Consider the following 19,557-nt stretch of genomic DNA (forward strand, 5'->3'; position numbering starts at 1 on the left):
CAGGGAGTGAGCGGGTACCTACATAGACCTAGAATACAGCAATAAAATATTGTCCAAAGAGCAATCAATAGAAATACAAGCGGTGCACACGAAGAAATAGCGCGAGATCATAGAGCCCCAGCAGCATCGTCCGAGAGAATGCCTCTCGCCCACGCGGAGTCGCCGATGACGCGCTCTGCGAAAAAGTCGCCCAGCTGTGTGCGTAGCCTTTCTACGACCGCACTGTCAGCCCCAGAATTTGGATCAAGTGGTACAGGCCGCTGCGATGGAGGGTGCAGCATCCTCAAGCCCTCCTGCATGACGCGCATAAGTGAGTACATACAATTGGCGGGCATGCCGGAGGAGAATATGCTTACCATGACGAGGTCTACGAGCGTGCTCTGCTCTCCGGGCATGCACTTCTCCCCGACGATCTTCGCGCCCTGACGGTCGACCAGGCCTAACCGAACTGCCTCCTTGCCAATCGCCATGAGCCCTCGGATTGCACCCTCGTTCGTCTGGCGTGGCTTCTTGTTCTCAATGAGTCCGACGATGAGCATCTTGACGATCTTAGTTGGCAATCCGGGGTAGGTCATAGAGTAATGTGTCAAGAGGTGCGAGAGGATCTGCGCAGCTGTCACACGCAGGTGATTCGCGTGCGAAGGAGGAAGGGCGGAGTGTAGGAGGATGGAGAATACTGCTGGTAGAAGTTGGTGCAACTACATGATTGCGGTCAACACCCACTTATATGGCGTAGCTAGGAGACGTACGAATGGCTCGACGCCGAGCGTCTGGTTATCCAGCAGCGCACTGATGACGTCGAGGAACACTTCCAACATCTTGCCGTCGTTGTCAGTTTGCGACCCTGTCCGGAGCGTGCTGACGACACCCTCGCTGACCCATTGTGCGAGGTACGGCAGCAACGGTGACAAGCCAGCGTCGTGTCGCAGACTCGCAAGCGCGGCGGTGCGTTTTGAGTAATCGGACGTTTGTGGATTTAGTGAAGACGTGAGACGGGCATAGTAGAGGTTGAGTTCGCGAGAGAGGGTCTGCTTGACGAGGAGGGGTTGTTGTTGTGTCTGCTTCCCGCCTTGTGTCGACGGTAAGGCGGAGGAACGGTCGCTACGACAAGGAACTCACCTGGAAGCACAGTCGCAGCCGCCTGCTTGCCCTCCGTGTCTTCCTTTGGCACTGCTGGTGGATTCTCGGGTATTAGTGGCTGCACGCCCTCTACCGCGAGCCAGTGGGCCGTCCAGCTGACGCCTTTGGGCATAGTGATCTTCTCTTCTCGCAGGATACGGTCGAACTCAATCTCCTCATCTTCCACAAAGTACACGGAGCCTGCGGACTGCATCTGGGGGAACGGGAGGGCGCGTCGGAAGGTTGGGGGATTGTGCGGGAAGTGGCCATACAGAGGCTCGATGTTGAGGACGCGGAGGGCTTGGTCGATGTCGGACGTTGTCAGCGTAGTGCGCTTTGCGTGGCGCATAAATCGCGCTGCTTCCTTTGGAGCGACAGAGTGAGGAGATGAGGGTTTGAAGGATGCTAGGTGATACACACCTCGACTACTTGCTGTATTCGATACTCGACATCACTCGCGAGTGCGGAAGCTACAGCATCCGGTAGATTTGGTATGTTCAAAGATTCTGCAACATCCTGTGCTCCAGTTGAACGCACGATTCTGCGGCCTTCCGCGACGACTTACTCGAACGCAGTCGAGCTTGTAAATCCCGGGTATCTTGGTAGGGGCGGGTTTTGTTTTTGGTGCTGGCTTGCTCATGATTTACCGGTACCACAGAGTCAGCAAGTAGTGTATCAATTCCAAATGTTGTGCAAAGTTAATCGAGGTCGGCGTGGAAGGAGTGAGCGGATGAGACAAGGACAAGTGAGGACAAGTGCCACAAGCGCGACAGAACAGACGCTCAGCGCGCGAAGCGCCTATACAACTTCAAGGTCATGCAGATGCTGACCCAGTTTTCGCAACTTGCACGTCCTGGTTTATGTCGGACAACAGCCAGTCTTCATCGTGGTATTGTACACAGTAAACAGGCGTGACCTGACAGGATATTTGGAATGCTGAGCGATGCAGTGAGAGGAAAGAGCAAACGCGAGCGCTGTGGTTGGCGGCGGCGCGCGTCTTGGTGCTCATCGCGTGGCACGACGACGAACTCTCTTTACCTGACTCGCTCGTGAACGATGCTGCTCAACGCCTTAAAGTCGACTTCTCGATCTGCCTCTGCGGCCCCGGTAAACACACCGCGCGCATACACAGAGCCCGCCACCTGACGATTGACCATGGTCTCCACACTCCCGTACGCTGCTGAAAAGCAGATCGCGATCGCTGCCGTGCGCAGGGCGTGCGTCCTCACCGCCTCGGTGTTCAACAAGCTCATCAAGCAGGAGACGTTGACGAAGGATGACAAGAGCCCAGTCACAGGTGAGTATGCACTAGTTGCCGGCGACAAGAGATTGAAGTCGTTTTGCAGTGGGCGACTTCTCGGCACAGGCGGTGGTCAACACGATCCTTAATCGCACATTCCCTGATGACCCCATCGTCGGCGAAGAGGATGCTGCCGACTTGCGCGTAGAGTCTGGTACTGCTCTCAGGGAACGGATCATCCAGCTCGCAAGCGAAACTTTGACCGCTGAGCTTGTGCCCGGAGAGAAGGAGGAATGGGGATTGGGACCCAAGAACGGGCGGACAACGGAGCAGTTGCTTGACGCGATTGACCGTGGTAACTACCAAGGAGGCAAGACAGGACGTGAGTAGCCTTATGCCTTCGCCTGTAGACGCAATCGGGATAGTGATAACTGACTATGCACACAGGGATGTGGACGCTCGACCCCATCGACGGCACGAAGGGCTTCCTCCGCGGCGAACAATACGCCGTCTGCCTCGCTCTCATCGTCGACTCCCGCGTCGAGCTCGGTGTTATAGGTTGCCCGAACCTCCCCGTCTCCGCATCAGAGCCCTCAGGCCCACGCGGCTGCATTTTCGTCGCGGTGCGCGGCCAGGGCGCGTACCAGCTCCCCCTCGACGACCCGCTCTCCTCCACGGGCACGAAGATCGCCATCCCGACCTTCACTCCAGAGACGCTCAACTTCCTCGAGAGTGTGGAGAAGGCACACGCGAAGCTGAGCTTCAACGACCGTGTGGGCCAGATCCTTGGGGTGACCCGGGCGCCGACGCGCATGGACAGCCAAGCGAAGTACTGCTCGCTTGCGCGTGGGGATGGGGGGGTCTACCTCCGGATGCCCGTCGGGAGTGGATACAAGGAGAAGATCTGGGTACGTATTCTTTCGATCGAGTGGTCTTGACGGTGCTGACGAGTTGATGAAAGGACCATGCGCCTGGCTCAGTGCTTGTCGAGGAGGCGGGCGGCATCATTACCGACGGTCGTGGCCAGCCGCTTGACTTTGGGCTCGGCCGCACGCTCGGCGAGAACTATGGTGTAGTCGCTGCAGGCAAGGACGTTCACCCGAAGGTGATTGCAGCCGTGCAGCAGGCGAAGGCTGAGGAGGAGGCGCAGAGCCAGTTGTAATCGTGTATTAGTCAGTAGTGTAAGTTCGTTAGCCGTGTTATCCTTATTATCTATAGAGATGCCTATACTGGGTCATAACATACGCTTGTACGATGAGAGTTTTGACTAGTAGACTGGTTGAAACTCGGGTGGCAACGTGAAGTCCCGAGGGAGGCCGGGCCGGTGACCTCATCCGCCGATTGCTGACGCTTATGCTCTCAGCGCCCCTCAGTCCCAGTCAGACTTTTCTTCTGTTCAACAAGTACTAGTAGTACTGCCAGTACCTGTCAGTCTTGCTGCTGAGGTTCCATCCGCTTCTGGCCATCCTTGCTAAACGTTTCATGCTAATAAAGTGCAAGCGTAAGCTTGCACTTTATTAGTTTATTAGTTGGAACAGGTGAGTACTCGCGATAACAGCACCTGGAGGCGAGCGTCCCTCTGACTGCGTCTAAGCACAGTTTGGGCTTACCGGAAGCGACTGCAGCTCATAGGCACAACTACGCGCAGATCCATATGGCGGGCCTCGAATATCTTCCCTCTGAGGTCGTTGAAGAGATCCTCCTCCTCCTCGACCCCAGGGACGTCGCACAGTTCGCACAGACCTGCTCGGATTACCACGCCCTTGTCTACGACCAGGAGGACCAGCACCTATGGCGGGAACTCTATCTGCAGCAGCCCTTCGATGACCCGCGACGAACTGTGACATCCTTGGGTCGCCCTGTCTCAGCGATCGATTGGAAGACCGAGCTGCAGCGCATCATGCGCGTGCAGACCGTCCTCACGAGGGGTCCGATGGAATTCAGTCCTGAAGAACGCTGTAACGTTCTGCGTACGCTCATCCGTCTGGTGAACAATGTTATCCCTGCTACACATGTCGACTCCATAGATCCTTCCCCGAACCACGCCTGGGTAACCGTCATGGTCCGCGCATCCCCGATCCTCGAGGTCGACTATTCCAGCACGGACATCTCCTCGGAAGAGAAACAGCTTCGCGCGCGATTGCACACATATTATGGGATCACCTTAGACGACCGTCGTCTTGCCCAGCGCAATGCCAGCCGCGTCTTCGTATACGCGATGCGCAACTACAAGTGGGACAACGAGTTTGGGCCGTTCATGATGGACGGGAGCGGGCGAGTAAACTGGGTGCACGTCCGCGCGATCCATCATGTCATGTCGATGCACATCGTGCCGGAGCTGGACCCGGAGCAGGAGGATCCTGAGGCGTTCACGTTGTTCCCGATGAGCATGCCGTGGACGCTCAGTATCATCCCGAATGGGGTCAACCTCGACGAGGTGCGGGACTGGGCGGGGGTTACTGGGAGATGGCAGTGTTCGTTTTGTTTTTGCGATCACCGGGAGCTGCTGAGTGAGTGTTCGTATGCTTGCCCAGACACACATAGCTGACAGACAAGTCTATCTGCCCTAGTATTCAACAACTTCAACGTGAGTCCACTACCCCCATCTCAAGTTGTGCACAACGCACACTAATACGTCGTCATCGACGTGATCGGTACACTAGAACAACGACGAGGAGCCTTTACACACCGCCATCTTCGATGACCCAGAGTTCGTCGAGGTTTTCCGCTCCATCTCTGTTGACCTACGCGTGCTCAGCACGGAAGAGGATTCAGACCACCCCGGACGACCCCGCATCAACTTTGGCGGCTCCATAGACGGCACCGCGAATACTGCGACCATTGTAGGATACGTCAAAGTCACGCCTGACGACGAGATCCGTTGGCACTTCACATCCGGTGAAAACGGCAGCTCCATATGGAGGTTGGCGCACAAGCACTCATTTTCTGGTTGTTTGCTGACAGTTATGGGTATCAGTTCAGAAGGCGTGCAAGTCGGGAATGTACGCTCTAAGTTTGGGGTGCTTGGGTCGTGGACCACAGTGCTACACGACCGGCACGATCCAGTCGGTACGTGACTCCTTCAGAAATTAGTCTGGGCCTAAATGACGAACATCTGGGAACAGGACCATTCTGGCTATGGAAGACAAACGATGCCGAAGAACAGGTCGCACAGGGAACCAATACGAACGGAACGGCTACTGCAACATGAACTGAAGTCGCTTGATTATTGGGAATTTAGAGGCTGGTGAACCGTGACGATGATCATGTACGGCGGTGTATCAATTAGCTCGATAGTTACCTGTAGCGATTCCATGGTCTGCAATATTGTCCTCATGTATTCCCGTAGGCAGACGATTGGACGGTACAGAGGCCCGGGGGCCTGGGGACGGACGTAGCACGGCAATACTAAGCCCAGTCGGCGACTGCCGAGGCGCTTCTACGACGGGTCTCGCCTACCTCAGCTTCTCCGCGTTGTACTGACCTCAGCGCAGCAGCGACGAGTGTCGAGCGCAACCATCTCACCCTCTCTCTTTCCTGCAACCATGACCGACCCTCCGCCAAAGAAAGTCGGATCGCTGCGCGACCGCATCGCCGCCTTCGAGAACAAGGGCTCCGCCCCCGCCCCCGCTCCGGCACCCGTCCCGCGTCCCAAGCCGGGGCACATCGTCTGGCAGCCCAAGGCAGCATCGCCGCCCACGTCTCCGCGACGCGACTCTGCCAGTGCGGACGATGCAGCTGAGGCGAAGCACGCGGGCATGTCAGCGGCGGACGCGAAGGAGAGCATCGGTAAGCTTTCGCTGAAGGAGCGCATGGCCGCGCTGCAGGGCTCTACTGCGTTTGGCGGGCCTGCCGGAGGCGGAGGGCCGCCTCCTCCCAGGCCTACGACAGAGAAGCCGAAGTGGAAGCCACCCCCGGTCGTGCAGAGGGTGGAGCCCATTGGAGGGGATGACGAGGAGAAGCCCGCTGCTGCTGCGGCGCCGACGGGAGACGAAGCAATCAAGACTGGGACGGCGGATGAGGCCAGATCGCCCCCGGCTACGGAAGATGGAAAGGAACCAGAGGCTGAGGGCGAGCAGAAGGAGGAGGGAGAACCAGATCCGGAGGAGGAAGAGAGGCAACGGAGGGCTGCGCTTGCGGCAAGGATGGCACGGCTGGGAGGTGCGAGAGTTGGGATGGGACCTCCGATCTTTGGCAAGAAGCCCGACATTCCGCCCAAGAAGATTCAGAAAGCGGAGGAGAAACCCAAGGAGGAGGAGACGGCTCCGGCAGCGTCGCACGACGACGAGAAGCCGGCAGTTTCCCCGAGCGTGCAAGAGGCAGCAGCTGTTGAGCTTCCGCCATCCGCTACTGCTGAGGACAACACGACTTCTGCGTCGACAGGTGTGTATATGCGTGTTCTTATGACGTGTGCCAGTGGATGCTAATGATGCCCGATAGACTATTTCCCTCCCGCGAGGAAGGGATCCGACACGTCTTCTCTCCTTTCCCCCGAGTCCGTGGCTTCTCCGCCCCAGGTCCGTTCTCCCGTAATGCCTGTTCCGCAAGCTCCGAAGCGCGCTGCCCCGCCGCGTAAGCGACCCGCCAAGTCGCCTTCTCCTGCACCTGCGCCTGTCATCGAGCAAGAGCTTCACGAGAGCCCCTCCCCACCCCCTCCTACGGATGATGTGACCGCTGCGCACAAGCTGGACGAGCCCGATGCATCCAAGGATACGCAGGAGCCTGAGCCCGTTGCTCCTCACGGTGATCTTGAGCCTGAGGTTACCGAGAGCCAACTCGTGGAGGCTGTCGAAGCTGCTGTGGATTCTGCATCTACTAAAGAGGAAGCTGCTGAAGAGACAGTATTCGCACCCAAGCCTGCTGAACCTAAGGCTTCTGAAGAGTCGCACGCGGAAGAAGTTGCGGAGCCCATTGCTGATGTCGAACATATCACGGAAGAACCTGCTCTTGCCCATCATGACACGGAGGAGGAGCCTACTGTCACAGCTCCTGCTGAGGAGGCACACCCTGAGGAACATGTCGAGAAGCACGTCAAGGAGTCTGAGGCCGAAGCCGAACTTGAACCTCCCGTTGAAGAGCCCGAGGAGGATGAGGCTGCTCGTCGTAAGAGGATCGCCGAGCGACTTGCGAAGTCGGGCGGTTTCAATCCGTTCGCAGGAGGACTCCCGCCACCCGTGATGCGCAGGGACAGTGCAGACTCTGCGCGTTCCCCTCCTCCACCGATGCGCCGCGATAGCCAGCACGAAGCCGCTAGGTCTCCCTCGCTCCCGGCTACATCCCCCAAGCCCCACCTGCCGGAGCGTAAGGCAAGCGTCGGTTCGGTGCACTCTGTGTTGGAGCTTCCTTCAAGGAAGCAGTCTTTGGATGATGGTAATTAATCTCTCGCCGCTCTACGTTCATGGGCGTGCTGTGTGGCAATATGAGTAAACATTGATCCATTGGTTTCCAGGCGGCGTCTCTAGAGAGCCGCACGCGTCCGAACAAAGTACTGCACCCGCGCGCGAGGTGCACGCTGAGCCGATTGAAGAGGCTTACGAAGACGAAGACGAAGCAACGGACACACGTGCTTCCCATGAGGTGGACGATCGCCCAGATAGCCTCGCAAATGAAGAGGAAGAGGGAAAGTATGACGACCGCGCGGATCATGAGATTACTCGTGGGATTCAGCAGGAGGAGCCCGAGACTTATGAGGAGGACATGGACAAGCCTGTTGAGGAATATGTGCCCCCTCCGCCTGCATCGAGACCGCTCCCGACGGCTCCTGTCGCTCATCAGGACTTGGAGGACGATGCTTTGTCGCCTCCCCCTCCTCCAAGAAGGAACTTCCCGCCCCCTCCTCCACGGGCAGCTGTTCCACCTCCACCTCCACCTCCCGCGGAAGAAGAGCAAGAGGATAGAGCATCATCTCCGGAGCCATATGACGAAGATCAAGCATATACCAGACACGCACGCGAAGTTGGGCCTGAGCACGAGGACGAGGAGAGGCACGTCTCACACGACGACGAGGACGAACAATTAGCCCACTTTAGCGGCGAGTACGAACCATACGCGGACGATGCTGCTGCTGAACATGAGGATCAGCCTCATGATGAATATGTTCCTCCGCCTCCACCTCCCCGTCGCGTCTCAGTTCCCCCTCCTCCACCAGCACCCGTCGACGAAGTAGAAGAGGAGGAACCCGTTGCACCCCCACCCCCTCCACCTCGTCGATCGTCGGTCGTGCCGCCTCCGCCGCCTACGCATGCGCCCCTTCCTGTCGATGAGTACGATGAGGACCCGGAGGATGCCGAGCCGGGAGACAACGTATTTACCGAGGAGCCAGCTCCTGCCCCTCACCCTCGTCAGACTCGGCCAATGCCGCAGATCTCGACATCGCCACAAACATCGGCAGCAAAGGCAATCTCTCCGCGAGATGATTTGGACGAACACGAGCTCTTAAACGACAGTGACGGTGGTAAGTTCTTTTGTTTCCGGCGCTAGTTGTGAAATCGACGAGGGTCTGTTAACGCGTTTGATGGCTCTCAAGATCCGATCGACCCTGGTTTCTACAGTCCTCTTAAGTCTCCTGGTCCCGGGTCTCCACCTGCATCGTTCCCTACGGTTTCTCCTCGTATTCCTCTTCCTCCTGCACAGGGGATTTCGCCGCTGCCTCCGCTGCAGAGAGTTGTCTCTCCCCCTCTTCCTCCTCCGCACAGGGTCGTTTCCCCGTCGCCGCCTCCTCCGCAGAGAGTAGTGTCGCCGCCACCTCAGCGCGTCGTCTCTCCTCCTGCTGACCTTGAGGAAGATGCGCCGCCCCCGGTCTCCGCTCCACGTCCCCCTGTTGCTCTCCCTGCTGCTGAGCAGCAACAGGAGGGTCAAGAAGAGCAGGAAGACGCAGAGCAGGCTCGTCGCCGCACCATCGCAGAGCGTATGGCCAAACTGGGAGGCATCCGCTTTGGTGCCCCGCCACCGATCCCCGCAGTTCGTCGGCCCCCTCCTCCGGAGCCTGAGGCTGAGGCCAATCAGGAAGAAGGACACGAGAAGCCTGCAGATCCTGAAGTAGCTCCTCAGGAAGAGGAAGAGGACGAGTTCGCTCGCAAGCAACGTATTGCGGCCCGTATCGCTGGCATGGGTGGTATGCGCTTCGGTATGCTCCCAGGAGCAGTCCCGCCGAAGCCCGCACCCCGCGTTCACCGCGATGAAGAGGCTGAGGAGGCGAAGTCTCCTGTCCCTCCCAAGCGGTCCGCTCCGGTGCCCCCGCCTCCGCCCCCGCCACCAGCTGAGGAACACGAGGAAGAGTCGGACTACCAGCACGTGTCGGACAGCGACCACGTAGGCCACGAGGAGAGCGAGCTGGAAGAAGTGACTTACACCGATGCCGAAGAAGAAGAGGCACCTCCCGTCCCCGATCGCAGTGGTCGACGCGTGTCTACTGGACCCCCTCCTGTACCCCACACTCGGCCGCTTTCTCCTCCCGTCGCGTCTCCTCCACCCGTGCCGAGAACCCGCCCACCTGCACCACCGGCGTTCACTTACCCTCCGCCGCCTCATGCTCCGCCACCTTTCGCGATGCAAGAAACTCAAGGTGACTTCGTCATGGTCGACCAGGCTGAGAATGTCGATGAGCCACCCCCGCCTCCGCCGCCTCGTGCAGCGCGTCCTCCTCCACGTGCGCCTCCACGTGCGCCTCCCGCTGAGCCTGAGACGACGGAGTCTCAGCAGGAGACTCCACCTATCCCGAACATCGACTTTGGTGGTGAGACTGACCTGTCCTTGTCGGCTCAGTGGTCGGAAGATTCGACCCAATATCCGCCTGCTCCTCCTGGAAGGTCACCTGTTGCTCCGGCGCTGCCGGAGCAACCTCCAGCGCCCCCTCCGCATAGCGCTCCTCCTCCGTCTGAGCGGCACTTCACCCCCGATGAGCTTCAAGCGCACTGGGGTCGAGTCGGTGTTCAGGTCCACGAGATTTCTGCGTCGTACTACGAGAAGTCGAAGAAGCATGTCATCGGCGATGGCTCGTACATCGGCTTTGTCCATGCGGTACTCAGTCAGGTGCCGAACGCGGCTCAACCGACCGAATCTCTCGAGTCCTTCGGGTACCTCGTGTACAGCCAGTCCGCCGCAGCGGTGCAGCGGCGTGTCAGTGATATCATGCCTGGAGACGTCATCGTCGTGAACGATGCGAAGTTCAAAGGACACAAGGGCCTGCAGAGCTACAATCAGACTGTCGGCGTGGGCGCTCCTCTTGTCGGCATCATCAGCGACTTCGAGCCAAAGAAGTCAAAGGTCAAGGTCTATCAAGCGAACCAGCACGTCGGGCAACAGGTACGCACCTCCGATCGTTCATCTCACTCTGCCGACTTACCATATCCTGCTCAGAGTGTGGAATCAGCAAGTTATCGATTGGAGGACCTGAAAAGTGGGTCTGTAAAGGTGATTATACGTCATGATTTGATTGCTTTGTTGGTCTAACAGATTCCTCCCGCAGATATACAGAGTTCTGGAAGCATAACTGGACATTAGCTAGCGGAGGAGGATATGGAAGCCATTACTATCAGAGTATCGTTCATTTTGTTTACGCGTCTGCCAGTTGATCGCCCAATGTACCATAGGCAACCGGAGGAAAACAATTCATAGATATTGACGCACATCTCTGTCTTGATCGCCACGTGTATCTGTAATTCACAGTAAGTGGTCCCCGATGCTGCTTGGTCAAAGGCTACACTAACAAAGCCATATCGATTTCAACAATCAGACAAAGGAACTGCGCAGGCTAGTAACTAGTAGCTTCGAAATGCTTCATCTTGCCACGAGGTTGCCACGCCATGGGAAAATCCTCCACGTGAGGGCTCTAGCGGTCAAAGGCGGCCAAAGGGCGCATGAAGTTAGATTCGTTCTTTCAGCGGGGGTGCTCCCTGTCCCGAAGATCCACATCATGCGCCGGTCGGTGCCGCCCCAAGCACCTCTTTGTCGTCTACAGTCTGACCTCGTACTCGGCGTGCTATCCAGCTCGGTGGGCCCATGTCGAGCAGAGCCCCGCTGTCGAGACAAAGAGAACGCGTATACATAAAATTCGTAGGCGGAACTGTCCTTCCCTCCCGTCGTCTCTCTCGCTCGATCCGCTCTCGCACCATGTCCGCGCAGTACTACTCCTCCATCCTCAACAGCGCCCTTCTGTCACACCAGCATGACCCACAGTACTTTGATGGGTACTTCGAACCCTCTGGCAATACGTACGCCGAGTTCATCAATTGGGATAAGTGCGAGTAAGTTTGAGCATAGCTCGTTGAGTGGCTAGGCTCTAACCCTGCCACTCAGTGGCGCACAGGACCCAGCGCGGTCATGGCCAACGACCGAAGAAGTCGATGATCCCTTCGGTAGTCTGCTCGATGACTTGGAGGCTTCTCATCCCTCGCCGCCTGCCGCTCTGGAGGTGCAGACGAGTTGTCTACCCATCACTACTGTCTGCCCTACCCTGATAACCCCACACATTCCTGTACAACCGATCGACTTCTATGCGACCTTGGACCTTCCTCGTGTAGGCACTGGCTTCGATGAACAGCACGCGACCTGTGAGGTTGGTATCCCCGAAGACGTTGCACGCCCTTGCTCACCCGGATGTTCGGATGCGATAACCTCCACCGCTACGACCTCGTCGTGGTTTTCCTCCGATGGACACATCTCTTCCTCCTCCCTGTCGCCTTCCCTGCCCTCCGACGCTGTTCTGCCTTCCGCCGCGCCTGTGGCTCCCATCACTTCATCCTCTTCCAGAGTTGCCCGGAAGAAGGAGCGTCCCCAACGCCGCCCTCGTTCAAAGGGCTCTACACCCAATAGAAAGCCGGCTGGTCTCCGTCCCACGTCCCGGAAAGCGCGCAACATCCAGCTGGAGGGGACGCCGGAAGACATCAGCAGCTTGATGGTCGAGCAGACCAAGCACTGTCGCGTCTGCAACAAACACGGCGTCGTCCGACGTCTCCCAGATCTAAAGCGACACGTCCTGACCCATTTCGGGTTTCGACATGCATGTATTGGCGTTCCTTCTGGCTCCCAAGCACCCGTCGAGGGTGCCCTGGTCATCCGGGGCGCCGTGATGGAGGGCGGTTGCGGCACAACGTTCAGTCGCGATGATGCCTACAAACGACACTTGAACAACCCCAATAACCCGTGCACGGGCCCGAAGGACACTGGAGATAACTTCTTGACCCCAGACGAGGTGGCTCGAGTGAAGAGCAAACGCATATTGTTATGATTGAACGTTCACGGGCATTCCCTTGCTTATATTGCTCTGCAGTACTTACTACTTATTCGCACTGCCTAGGTGACACCATAGTCCGCACAATGTAGCTCTATGTACGACGGATTGACACGGACCTAATCGACTCGTAATGCTCGCAGCTCAGTATACCCCTTCGATCATTGGACTTTATGCTCCTCCTAGTCTTTCAGCTACAGTACTTACATATGATTCTTCAGTCAGTGGTAGTTAATTGTGCCTTTTCATGTAACATTACCGTACATTGAATGGTAGACCGAACACGGCACCCTGAAGGCCAACTTCCTGAAAGCCCGAGCCGCGGCTTTGATTCCACATCTCATCCTGATACATGCTGCAATACGCTCAGAGGTCATTTCACTTCTATGGGCCCTGGGCCCCGGGAATACTGCGTTTGTGTAGTCTTTGCAACACGCGGCCCGGGGTCGTGTGCCGAAAGAAAGCGCGGCGCGCGCGCATCATCTCGTCAGATACCTATGGCACCTCTTCATCCAGCCCCGAGGGTGCGGGCGCATTCACTAGAGGAGGCCGACTGTCGTTCTTGCCGTCTCCCTCCAATCCTTGTCGCACTTGCTGCTACCTTCCAGATGCATCCGTCGTGCTGAGACTCTACAACGGCGAGGTTCCGAACGCTATAGCAGTGGTCCAAAGCAGCTGTCAGCTACACGGACCACTCGCAGAACACAACAAGATGTCCGCGCGGCTGCAACGGAGACACCGCGAGACCCCGCTCGGCCTTCTGGTATCCACTTCAGAACCATCAAATGCAACCGCCCTGTCAGGAACGCACCCGTTGCGAACCCCCAATCCGTACGTAACCTCGAGGTCGTGCACGCGTATATGAACTTGAACATCATTGCTGACGATGCTGCCTAGGTCGTCTCTACGGTGATCAAGCCCGGGAGGTACTGCCGCACCCAGCTTCGCAATTGCAAGAACTAACAGTCGGCCGTTGTGCACTCCCAGCATCAGCCGCCCGGGTGGGATTCCCCATGCTGTTGTGCCAGCGTCGCCCATCCACAGCTCGGGGATTTGAAGTACGGCAAACAGGATGCGATGCCGGGCAGGTGCAACTGGGAGACGAATTGAGATGGACCTGCATTTGGGCGCCGACGGGAATCCGCGACGGCGCCATGATACCAGGAGATTTGCCGGACTCACAGGTGAGTGGTGGCTCTGGTGAGCGAGACTGTCGCCTCGTTGAACCCTTGTGACCAGTCGAAACGATTGAACTGTCCTAGCATGCAAGACTTAAGTAGCTCCTGGAGGCTGCCGGGTGAGTGGATGAAATGAGCGCCGAGTCGTACATAATTCTCTTGGCATGGACTGTTGCACGCAGCACAGGACGATCCTCTCTTGCAACCCGCCCAAAGCGAACATTCAAGCGTCCTCTGGGCAACCATACAACCAAACCAGTACCCCACTGGGGACAGCATCTGCTCACATACCTACAATCAGTTACTTTGATCAGGATCGGGCAGAAACCCCCCGATCGGCTTCAGCCCTCCAGCCTCTCCAGGCTCGTGCCGTACAATTTGTTGACTTGAAACGCCTACCTAAATCCAGTGCATTTGTTCGGATGACCAAGTCCGTATGATGACACCGTCACCATCCAATGGCTGCGTTTTGCGGGCCTGAAGCCATCGCAGCCTGGGCGCATCGCCATACCCCCATCAAGCGCATCACCTCCTGGGCGCGGCATTGCACATGGGGCCCACGTACGAGGTTATAAAGACCCCCCTGGGCTCATCCTTGGTTCCTCGTTCGGTTCTTCACCGTCGCTCTTTCTTTCCTCTCTTGCGATCCGCGATCGCCTGCAGACCCTCCATCGACTTCTCTTTTGTGACCTAGCGTCCGCTACACTCTCCTTCACGCGTAGATCGCCTATTTACGACCAGATATGAAGTACTCCGTCTTCGTCGCTCTTTCTCTGGCTCTCGCGGCCTCTGCCCGACCCAGCTTCATCTCGAGCAAGCGCGCGGATTTCACCCTCAAGAACGGCCAGGATGCCATCGCATTGAAGTGAGTCTCCTCCCGTGCTTAGAATGATCAGTACTGATGTTTGATCAATTTACAGCGACAAGTTCAAGACGTTGACGCCTGACTCGTCTTGCAATGCTGGCGATATCGCTTGCGTTGATGACAAGTTCGCACAGTGTGTGGGCGGCAAGTTCGTCCTCCAGGCCTGCGGTGGTGGAACTATGTACGTGACGATGCGCTGGCTGCCTGGATCCCTCGGCTGATCCATTGCATTTCCTAGTTGCGCTGCGCTCCCGTTGGTCAACTCGGCGGGTACTAGTGTAACATGTACCACCGCCGCAGACCGTGATGCCCGTATCGCGGCGACTGGTGCGACGGCTGCCAGCGGCTCAGGCAACAAGGACACCGGCAGCAAGGGCGGAGACAACGCAGCCAACGGCAACGCCGCCGCTTCTTCGACCGCCGCTGCTCCTGCGGCATCTAACACCGCTGCTGCCGCTGGTGGTGACCCGCAGACGTCTACGACCCTTGACCCCAAGTCTATCCAGGCCAACTTCGCTCAGGACGGCTCCGCGAAGTGAGTACACTGGCACCTCTTCTTGCCATCCGCCTAGCTTGTGCTGACCGTCGTGCAGCGCCTCCGCTGGCCAGGAGCCCTCGTTGACGTCGACAAACAACTTCATCAACTTCTGCCTGCAGTTCCCCGGCAAGGCACAGACGAACGGCAAGCAGGTCATCGAGGGCTCGTGCAACGCGACGCCGATGGGTGTCATTGCGGCCAAGGACAAGATGCCGTTCGCGAAGTTCCAGAACCCGACCAACGGCGGCACGATCCCGGCGAACAAGGACTTCAACATCGACGTCCTCGTGAAGAACATGGAGCTCGGCCACTTCACGAACCCCGACACCACGTTCCACATGGCGCCGCAGGTCGTCAACGACGCCGGCCTCATCAAGGGCCACTCACACGTCGTCGTCCAGGCCATCGCCTCCGCCGACTCCAAGGACCCCCTCGACCCCACCAAGTTCGCGTTCTTCAAGGGTCTCAACGATAAGGGCAACAACGGCGTCCTCTCCGTGACTGTCCCCGGCGGTCTCCCCAAGGGTACCTACCGCGTCGCCACCATCAACTCGTCTGCGAACCACCAGCCTGCCCTCGTCGCTATCGCGCAGCGCGGCTCCCTCGACGATATGGTTTAGTGAGTACATTCTCTGCCTATCTCGCGTTCCCGAGTCGTTGCTGACCGGGCACTTCTAGCTTCACCGTTGCTTAAACAAGATGCAAGTTTACGATCTCTCATCTATCTGGCCGTATTTATTGGAGAGTGGTACCGGATACCCTATTATTCACATTATTGTTGCCCCATGCTCTGTATCCATAGGCACTGTTGTTACAATGAAGTCGATGGTCGCGTCTTTTAGAGGACGTCGAACCGAACAGATACTTTCCCCCGGTGTGACGTGTGTAACTTGATATGCTATTAATGTCCGAGTAGTGTACATGTAAATCCGAGTGTAAGCCAAACCAGTGAAAAGTGAAGGAGAGGGAACTGTAGAGAACTAGTGGAAGACGTAGACCACATGGGTCACAGCGGCGGGAGGGGTCGACGACATTGAGGGCAGATGTTCTAGAAATGGTCAGTTAAAAACGAGCCCTCTCGACGACGAGCTTCATCTCACCTTGATAGCGAGCCACTGCATCACCAATGACTCGACGTCAGCACATCTCGCGAGTACAGTAGACTGGAAAGCACTCACCCGCTCAAGACACGCAGTATGCTAGTGCACGCATGCGCCCAATCAGCTCATGGCTCCCCGTACCAAACAAGCCGATACTCACGAACAGATGATGGCACGGCGCGAGACTATACGACTTGCGCGCATTCGCCCCGACCTTGCCCAAGAGACCCGTTCTGCCGAGCCCCAACCCACCGAGTGGCAGCTCCTTCCCGTCGTTCTCCTTCGAGCGCGCCGGGTCGACGAGGATTGCGTCCATGCAGATTGCACAGTCTCCGAGGGTCTGATCCGGAGCTTCGGGGTCCGGCAGAGGGATAATCGGGTGGTAGTCGTACGTCTGCACGCGAGCCATGCGCTGTGGCAGGAAGAAACCTGGGTCGATGTGTTCCTGAAGGATGATGACGAGAACCTGGGCAAACATGAGCAGCACGACAGCATAAATCCATCCTGCGACACGGTGTGGTTAGTGGCCAGTGATACGCGACAGAGAATAGTACGTCATCTCGCCATACTCACTTCGTGGCTCTACGTCAAAGATGTTCTTTGGACAAGCGAGGAAGTCTAACTGCGCGTCAGTACTAACGCCCGGATAGGTCCCTACTCATAGAAGACACTCACATAATGCGAAGAACGCCCTCCCCAAGGTCGTCCCGACGAGATACTCGGCGGAAAGACCGCTGCTCCGTGCGCGACGTGCCGAGCGGTAGATCTGGAACATCCACGTCCACGCGTACAGCGATCCAATGAAGAATAGCGGGAGTGAGAGCATGATCACCACCCTGAACACCACAATGAGACAGAGCGACATCAGCGTCCCTAGATTACGGTCAAATGTTAGTATCGGCGTCAGTTTTGGTATTCCTCCGGATCGCAGTCGTGCAGCCAGTCGAACCCATCGCAGATATGAGAAAGAAGAGATGCGCACAACCGTGAGAAGGATAACAAGTGGCACGCACATAATCGAGCTGCGGGATCCGTCCGTATGTGTTGCCACAGGAAGCGCCAGAAACTTGGTCTCGTCGTAGCCTGCGGGGTCGGGGTCGGGGTCGGTGGCTGAGGAGCAGGAGCTGTGGGTGCGGCCCCGCTTTGGGCTGTCGCATCCCCAGTCGTCGCCGGAGCGACTGGAGGCGGTGGGGGTGAAGGTATTGCAGGTGGTGGAGACGGAACATCCTCCGGGGCTTGTATCTGCCCGATCAAGACAGCGAATTGCTATAGGAGGCGCTTAAATGTCTGTCGATGAGATATGTTGTGTCGACACCTACCGCCTCGTAGATAAACAACAGACATGCCAACCCTGCAGGAGCAAGAACCGACAGCGACGGACGACCTTCCGCGATAATCGCAACAGTGATATGCTGCAGATACGTTCAGCTCGAAGACACAACAAGGGGGACGGAACGAACACTCACGCCAACGAAGGATATCGCGTCAATCAGACTCTGGAGAAGGAATGTGTAGCGAGAGACCCGAGATAAGCCGGCGGCGGAACTGCTCTGCGATGCTTGTCTCCGGAACAATGCAAGAAGGAAGAAGTTCACGAGCGTAGAGAGGCCGGAATCTGTAGAGCATCAGCGAGTCGTCCATCCAGCATGGTACTAGTACACGCACAGGTGGTGATCTTGCTATATAGCTTCTGTGTTCTGTAGGCAGTGGTAGTTAGGTACAAGGATCTTAAAAATCGGACGAGCACGTACTGCAACCCGACGACGTGTTGGACTTCGTAGAGGATACCGCAGTTCTGACTCAGCAGGATTCCATCGAGAGACAACTCTGGGGCCCTAACGGTCGAAATGCCAGTGGGTTCCTCATACTCGTGCTCCAGTTCCTCCATCAGCTCCTTCGGCACGGTACTAGCCTCGAGCTGTCCGAACAGTCTGAAAGAACACTTCGTCTTGGGGCTGTCGTTGTCTGATATGATCATCAGCGATGACGCATCTCAGGAGGCTGCAAGTCATACCATCGGATGAAGTATCCTGTTCAAATGCAGCAGCTTCAATCTTCTCCTTAAGTCTGGAGATACGTGAGCGCAGTTCGATCTCCACTGCATGTGCGCTGTCGTTCCGTAGACCCTCAGGTACAAGGGCCGGAAGGCTGCGGAGATCAATTCCACGCCTGTACGGTAAGTGGAGAATAGGCAACATGAGTGATCAGACAAACGGGCGGCCGACCAGTGCACGACTTACCCAGGCGACTCAGCGAACGCATACACGGAACCAGTCGACACTACGTGTATCCCTTCGAAGTCGAGCCTGAGCTCGTCCGAGCTCTTCGGATCCCCAAGCTCCACTCGTCCCTATACATCCTCCGTTGAAGAATCGCTCTGGAGAGGACAGCACGTACTCACATGGATGATGGCAATGTCCTTCGTCGCGTCTAGGGGTACCAGTTTGTCGCCTACATTCAGCGTGACCTTGTTCGACCTTGTCCAGTTCCAAGGGCCCAACAGCTCTGGGATCGCACTGAGGTTTGTGGTGATCATGAATTGTTCCGACAGATGTCGCCAATGAGATTTCTGCTCCGTAGTGTTGAGAGCAGTGAGGTTGTGCGATTGCACATCACCATGCCAGAAGCCGGTCATGTTCGAGTAGTACGATCCCTGCGCCGGGTCAACTTCGAGGCCAAATGGTAGGAAAGCCGTCACCAATGGCATTGTATTGGGGTCTTCGACAGGCTACGTACAAAAGAGACATCATTATAGGAACTCGCACCTGGTGAGATAGCAGAGACTCGACTGACGAGGGTGAAGTTCGACTCAGTGCCGTTCAACCATGCACTGAAGTTCCCCAGCTGGTAATTGAGGCTTTGAAGGCCGTTAACGTACAGATTCCGCGTTGTCGCGAAATCGTCGCCGTGCCCGTTCATGAGCATGAAGAGAGCAAAGCTGATGAAGAGCAGTGAGGGCACCGAACTCCGGGGTTGGCGGGCAAGGTTGTCGTTGCCATTCTCGAGGTCGCGAGTCTGGTCGTTAGCCGGTGTGTCCATTACGTTGGCATCGGTGTAGAAGGAACGTAGTTTCAAGATGAAGGAGGGGTACTGTTACGGTCGTGATGAGACTCGGAGTAAGTAGCCGCTGAGGACGACTCGTATGCATCGGAATCCCGGCCCGAGTCTCCGGTTACAGCCAACGCGCACGTGCGCCTCGAATTTCTCGAGCACTTGTCAAACGCTCGCAAGGGCTTCGCGCACAACCTCCGGTTCGCATTCTACGATTCGTTCCTCTCTCCTGCTT

The 19,557-nt window shown here is 57.1% G+C and overlaps 7 protein-coding genes across 7 annotated transcripts; 5 read left to right on the forward strand and 2 right to left on the reverse strand.

The window, feature by feature from the left end:
* Nucleotides 1-9: 9 nt before the first annotated feature.
* L226DRAFT_551515 (TAF-domain-containing protein) lies at nt 10-1,895 on the reverse strand. Its single transcript, XM_067682824.1, has 6 exons — nt 1,685-1,895; nt 1,540-1,635; nt 1,120-1,483; nt 750-1,069; nt 357-698; nt 10-293 (listed from the first exon to the last, which is right to left on the reverse strand). Exons 1-6 carry the CDS (start codon nt 1,757-1,759, stop codon nt 108-110), a joined length of 1,383 nt encoding a protein of 460 aa, XP_067538197.1. The 5' UTR covers nt 1,760-1,895; the 3' UTR covers nt 10-107.
* Nucleotides 1,896-2,143: 248 nt separating this feature from the next.
* L226DRAFT_532403 (3',5'-bisphosphate nucleotidase) lies at nt 2,144-3,597 on the forward strand. Its single transcript, XM_067680254.1, has 4 exons — nt 2,144-2,416; nt 2,466-2,741; nt 2,807-3,267; nt 3,321-3,597. The coding sequence occupies exons 1-4, from the start codon at nt 2,275-2,277 to the stop codon at nt 3,519-3,521; spliced, it is 1,080 nt and encodes a 359-aa protein (XP_067538198.1). The 5' UTR covers nt 2,144-2,274; the 3' UTR covers nt 3,522-3,597.
* Nucleotides 3,598-4,013: 416 nt separating this feature from the next.
* Nucleotides 4,014-5,436, forward strand: L226DRAFT_458664 (uncharacterized protein; the record flags this gene model as incomplete). The annotated part of the gene is made up of 4 exons (XM_067675460.1): nt 4,014-4,869; nt 4,930-4,946; nt 5,023-5,282; nt 5,337-5,436. 4 exons carry the CDS (start codon nt 4,014-4,016, stop codon nt 5,434-5,436), a joined length of 1,233 nt encoding a protein of 410 aa, XP_067538199.1.
* Nucleotides 5,437-5,904: 468 nt separating this feature from the next.
* Nucleotides 5,905-10,850, forward strand: L226DRAFT_568663 (uncharacterized protein; the record flags this gene model as incomplete). Its single annotated transcript, XM_067684198.1, has 6 exons — nt 5,905-6,742; nt 6,800-7,729; nt 7,809-8,813; nt 8,886-10,663; nt 10,718-10,771; nt 10,827-10,850. The coding sequence occupies 6 exons, from the start codon at nt 5,905-5,907 to the stop codon at nt 10,848-10,850; spliced, it is 4,629 nt and encodes a 1,542-aa protein (XP_067538200.1).
* Nucleotides 10,851-11,139: 289 nt separating this feature from the next.
* Nucleotides 11,140-12,697, forward strand: L226DRAFT_327489 (uncharacterized protein). Its single transcript, XM_067673957.1, has 2 exons — nt 11,140-11,604; nt 11,657-12,697. The coding sequence occupies exons 1-2, from the start codon at nt 11,360-11,362 to the stop codon at nt 12,585-12,587; spliced, it is 1,176 nt and encodes a 391-aa protein (XP_067538201.1). The 5' UTR covers nt 11,140-11,359; the 3' UTR covers nt 12,588-12,697.
* Nucleotides 12,698-14,314: 1,617 nt separating this feature from the next.
* Nucleotides 14,315-15,902, forward strand: L226DRAFT_327636 (uncharacterized protein). The gene is made up of 5 exons (XM_067673958.1): nt 14,315-14,633; nt 14,689-14,814; nt 14,872-15,168; nt 15,227-15,790; nt 15,850-15,902. The coding sequence occupies exons 1-5, from the start codon at nt 14,512-14,514 to the stop codon at nt 15,863-15,865; spliced, it is 1,125 nt and encodes a 374-aa protein (XP_067538202.1). The 5' UTR covers nt 14,315-14,511; the 3' UTR covers nt 15,866-15,902.
* Nucleotides 15,898-19,373, reverse strand: L226DRAFT_532406 (uncharacterized protein). Its single transcript, XM_067680255.1, has 15 exons — nt 19,065-19,373; nt 18,673-18,999; nt 18,512-18,621; nt 18,286-18,440; nt 18,023-18,236; nt 17,937-17,968; nt 17,738-17,886; nt 17,591-17,683; nt 17,285-17,537; nt 16,947-17,144; nt 16,845-16,889; nt 16,432-16,775; nt 16,350-16,370; nt 16,272-16,286; nt 15,898-16,219 (listed from the first exon to the last, which is right to left on the reverse strand). Exons 1-15 carry the CDS (start codon nt 19,308-19,310, stop codon nt 16,178-16,180), a joined length of 2,244 nt encoding a protein of 747 aa, XP_067538203.1. The 5' UTR covers nt 19,311-19,373; the 3' UTR covers nt 15,898-16,177.
* Between the last annotated feature and the right edge of the window lie 184 nt (nt 19,374-19,557).

Source organism: Lentinus tigrinus (genome assembly GCF_003813185.1).
Source record: "Lentinus tigrinus ALCF2SS1-7 unplaced genomic scaffold L226scaffold_6, whole genome shotgun sequence".
Classification (NCBI taxonomy): domain Eukaryota; kingdom Fungi; phylum Basidiomycota; class Agaricomycetes; order Polyporales; family Polyporaceae; genus Lentinus; species Lentinus tigrinus.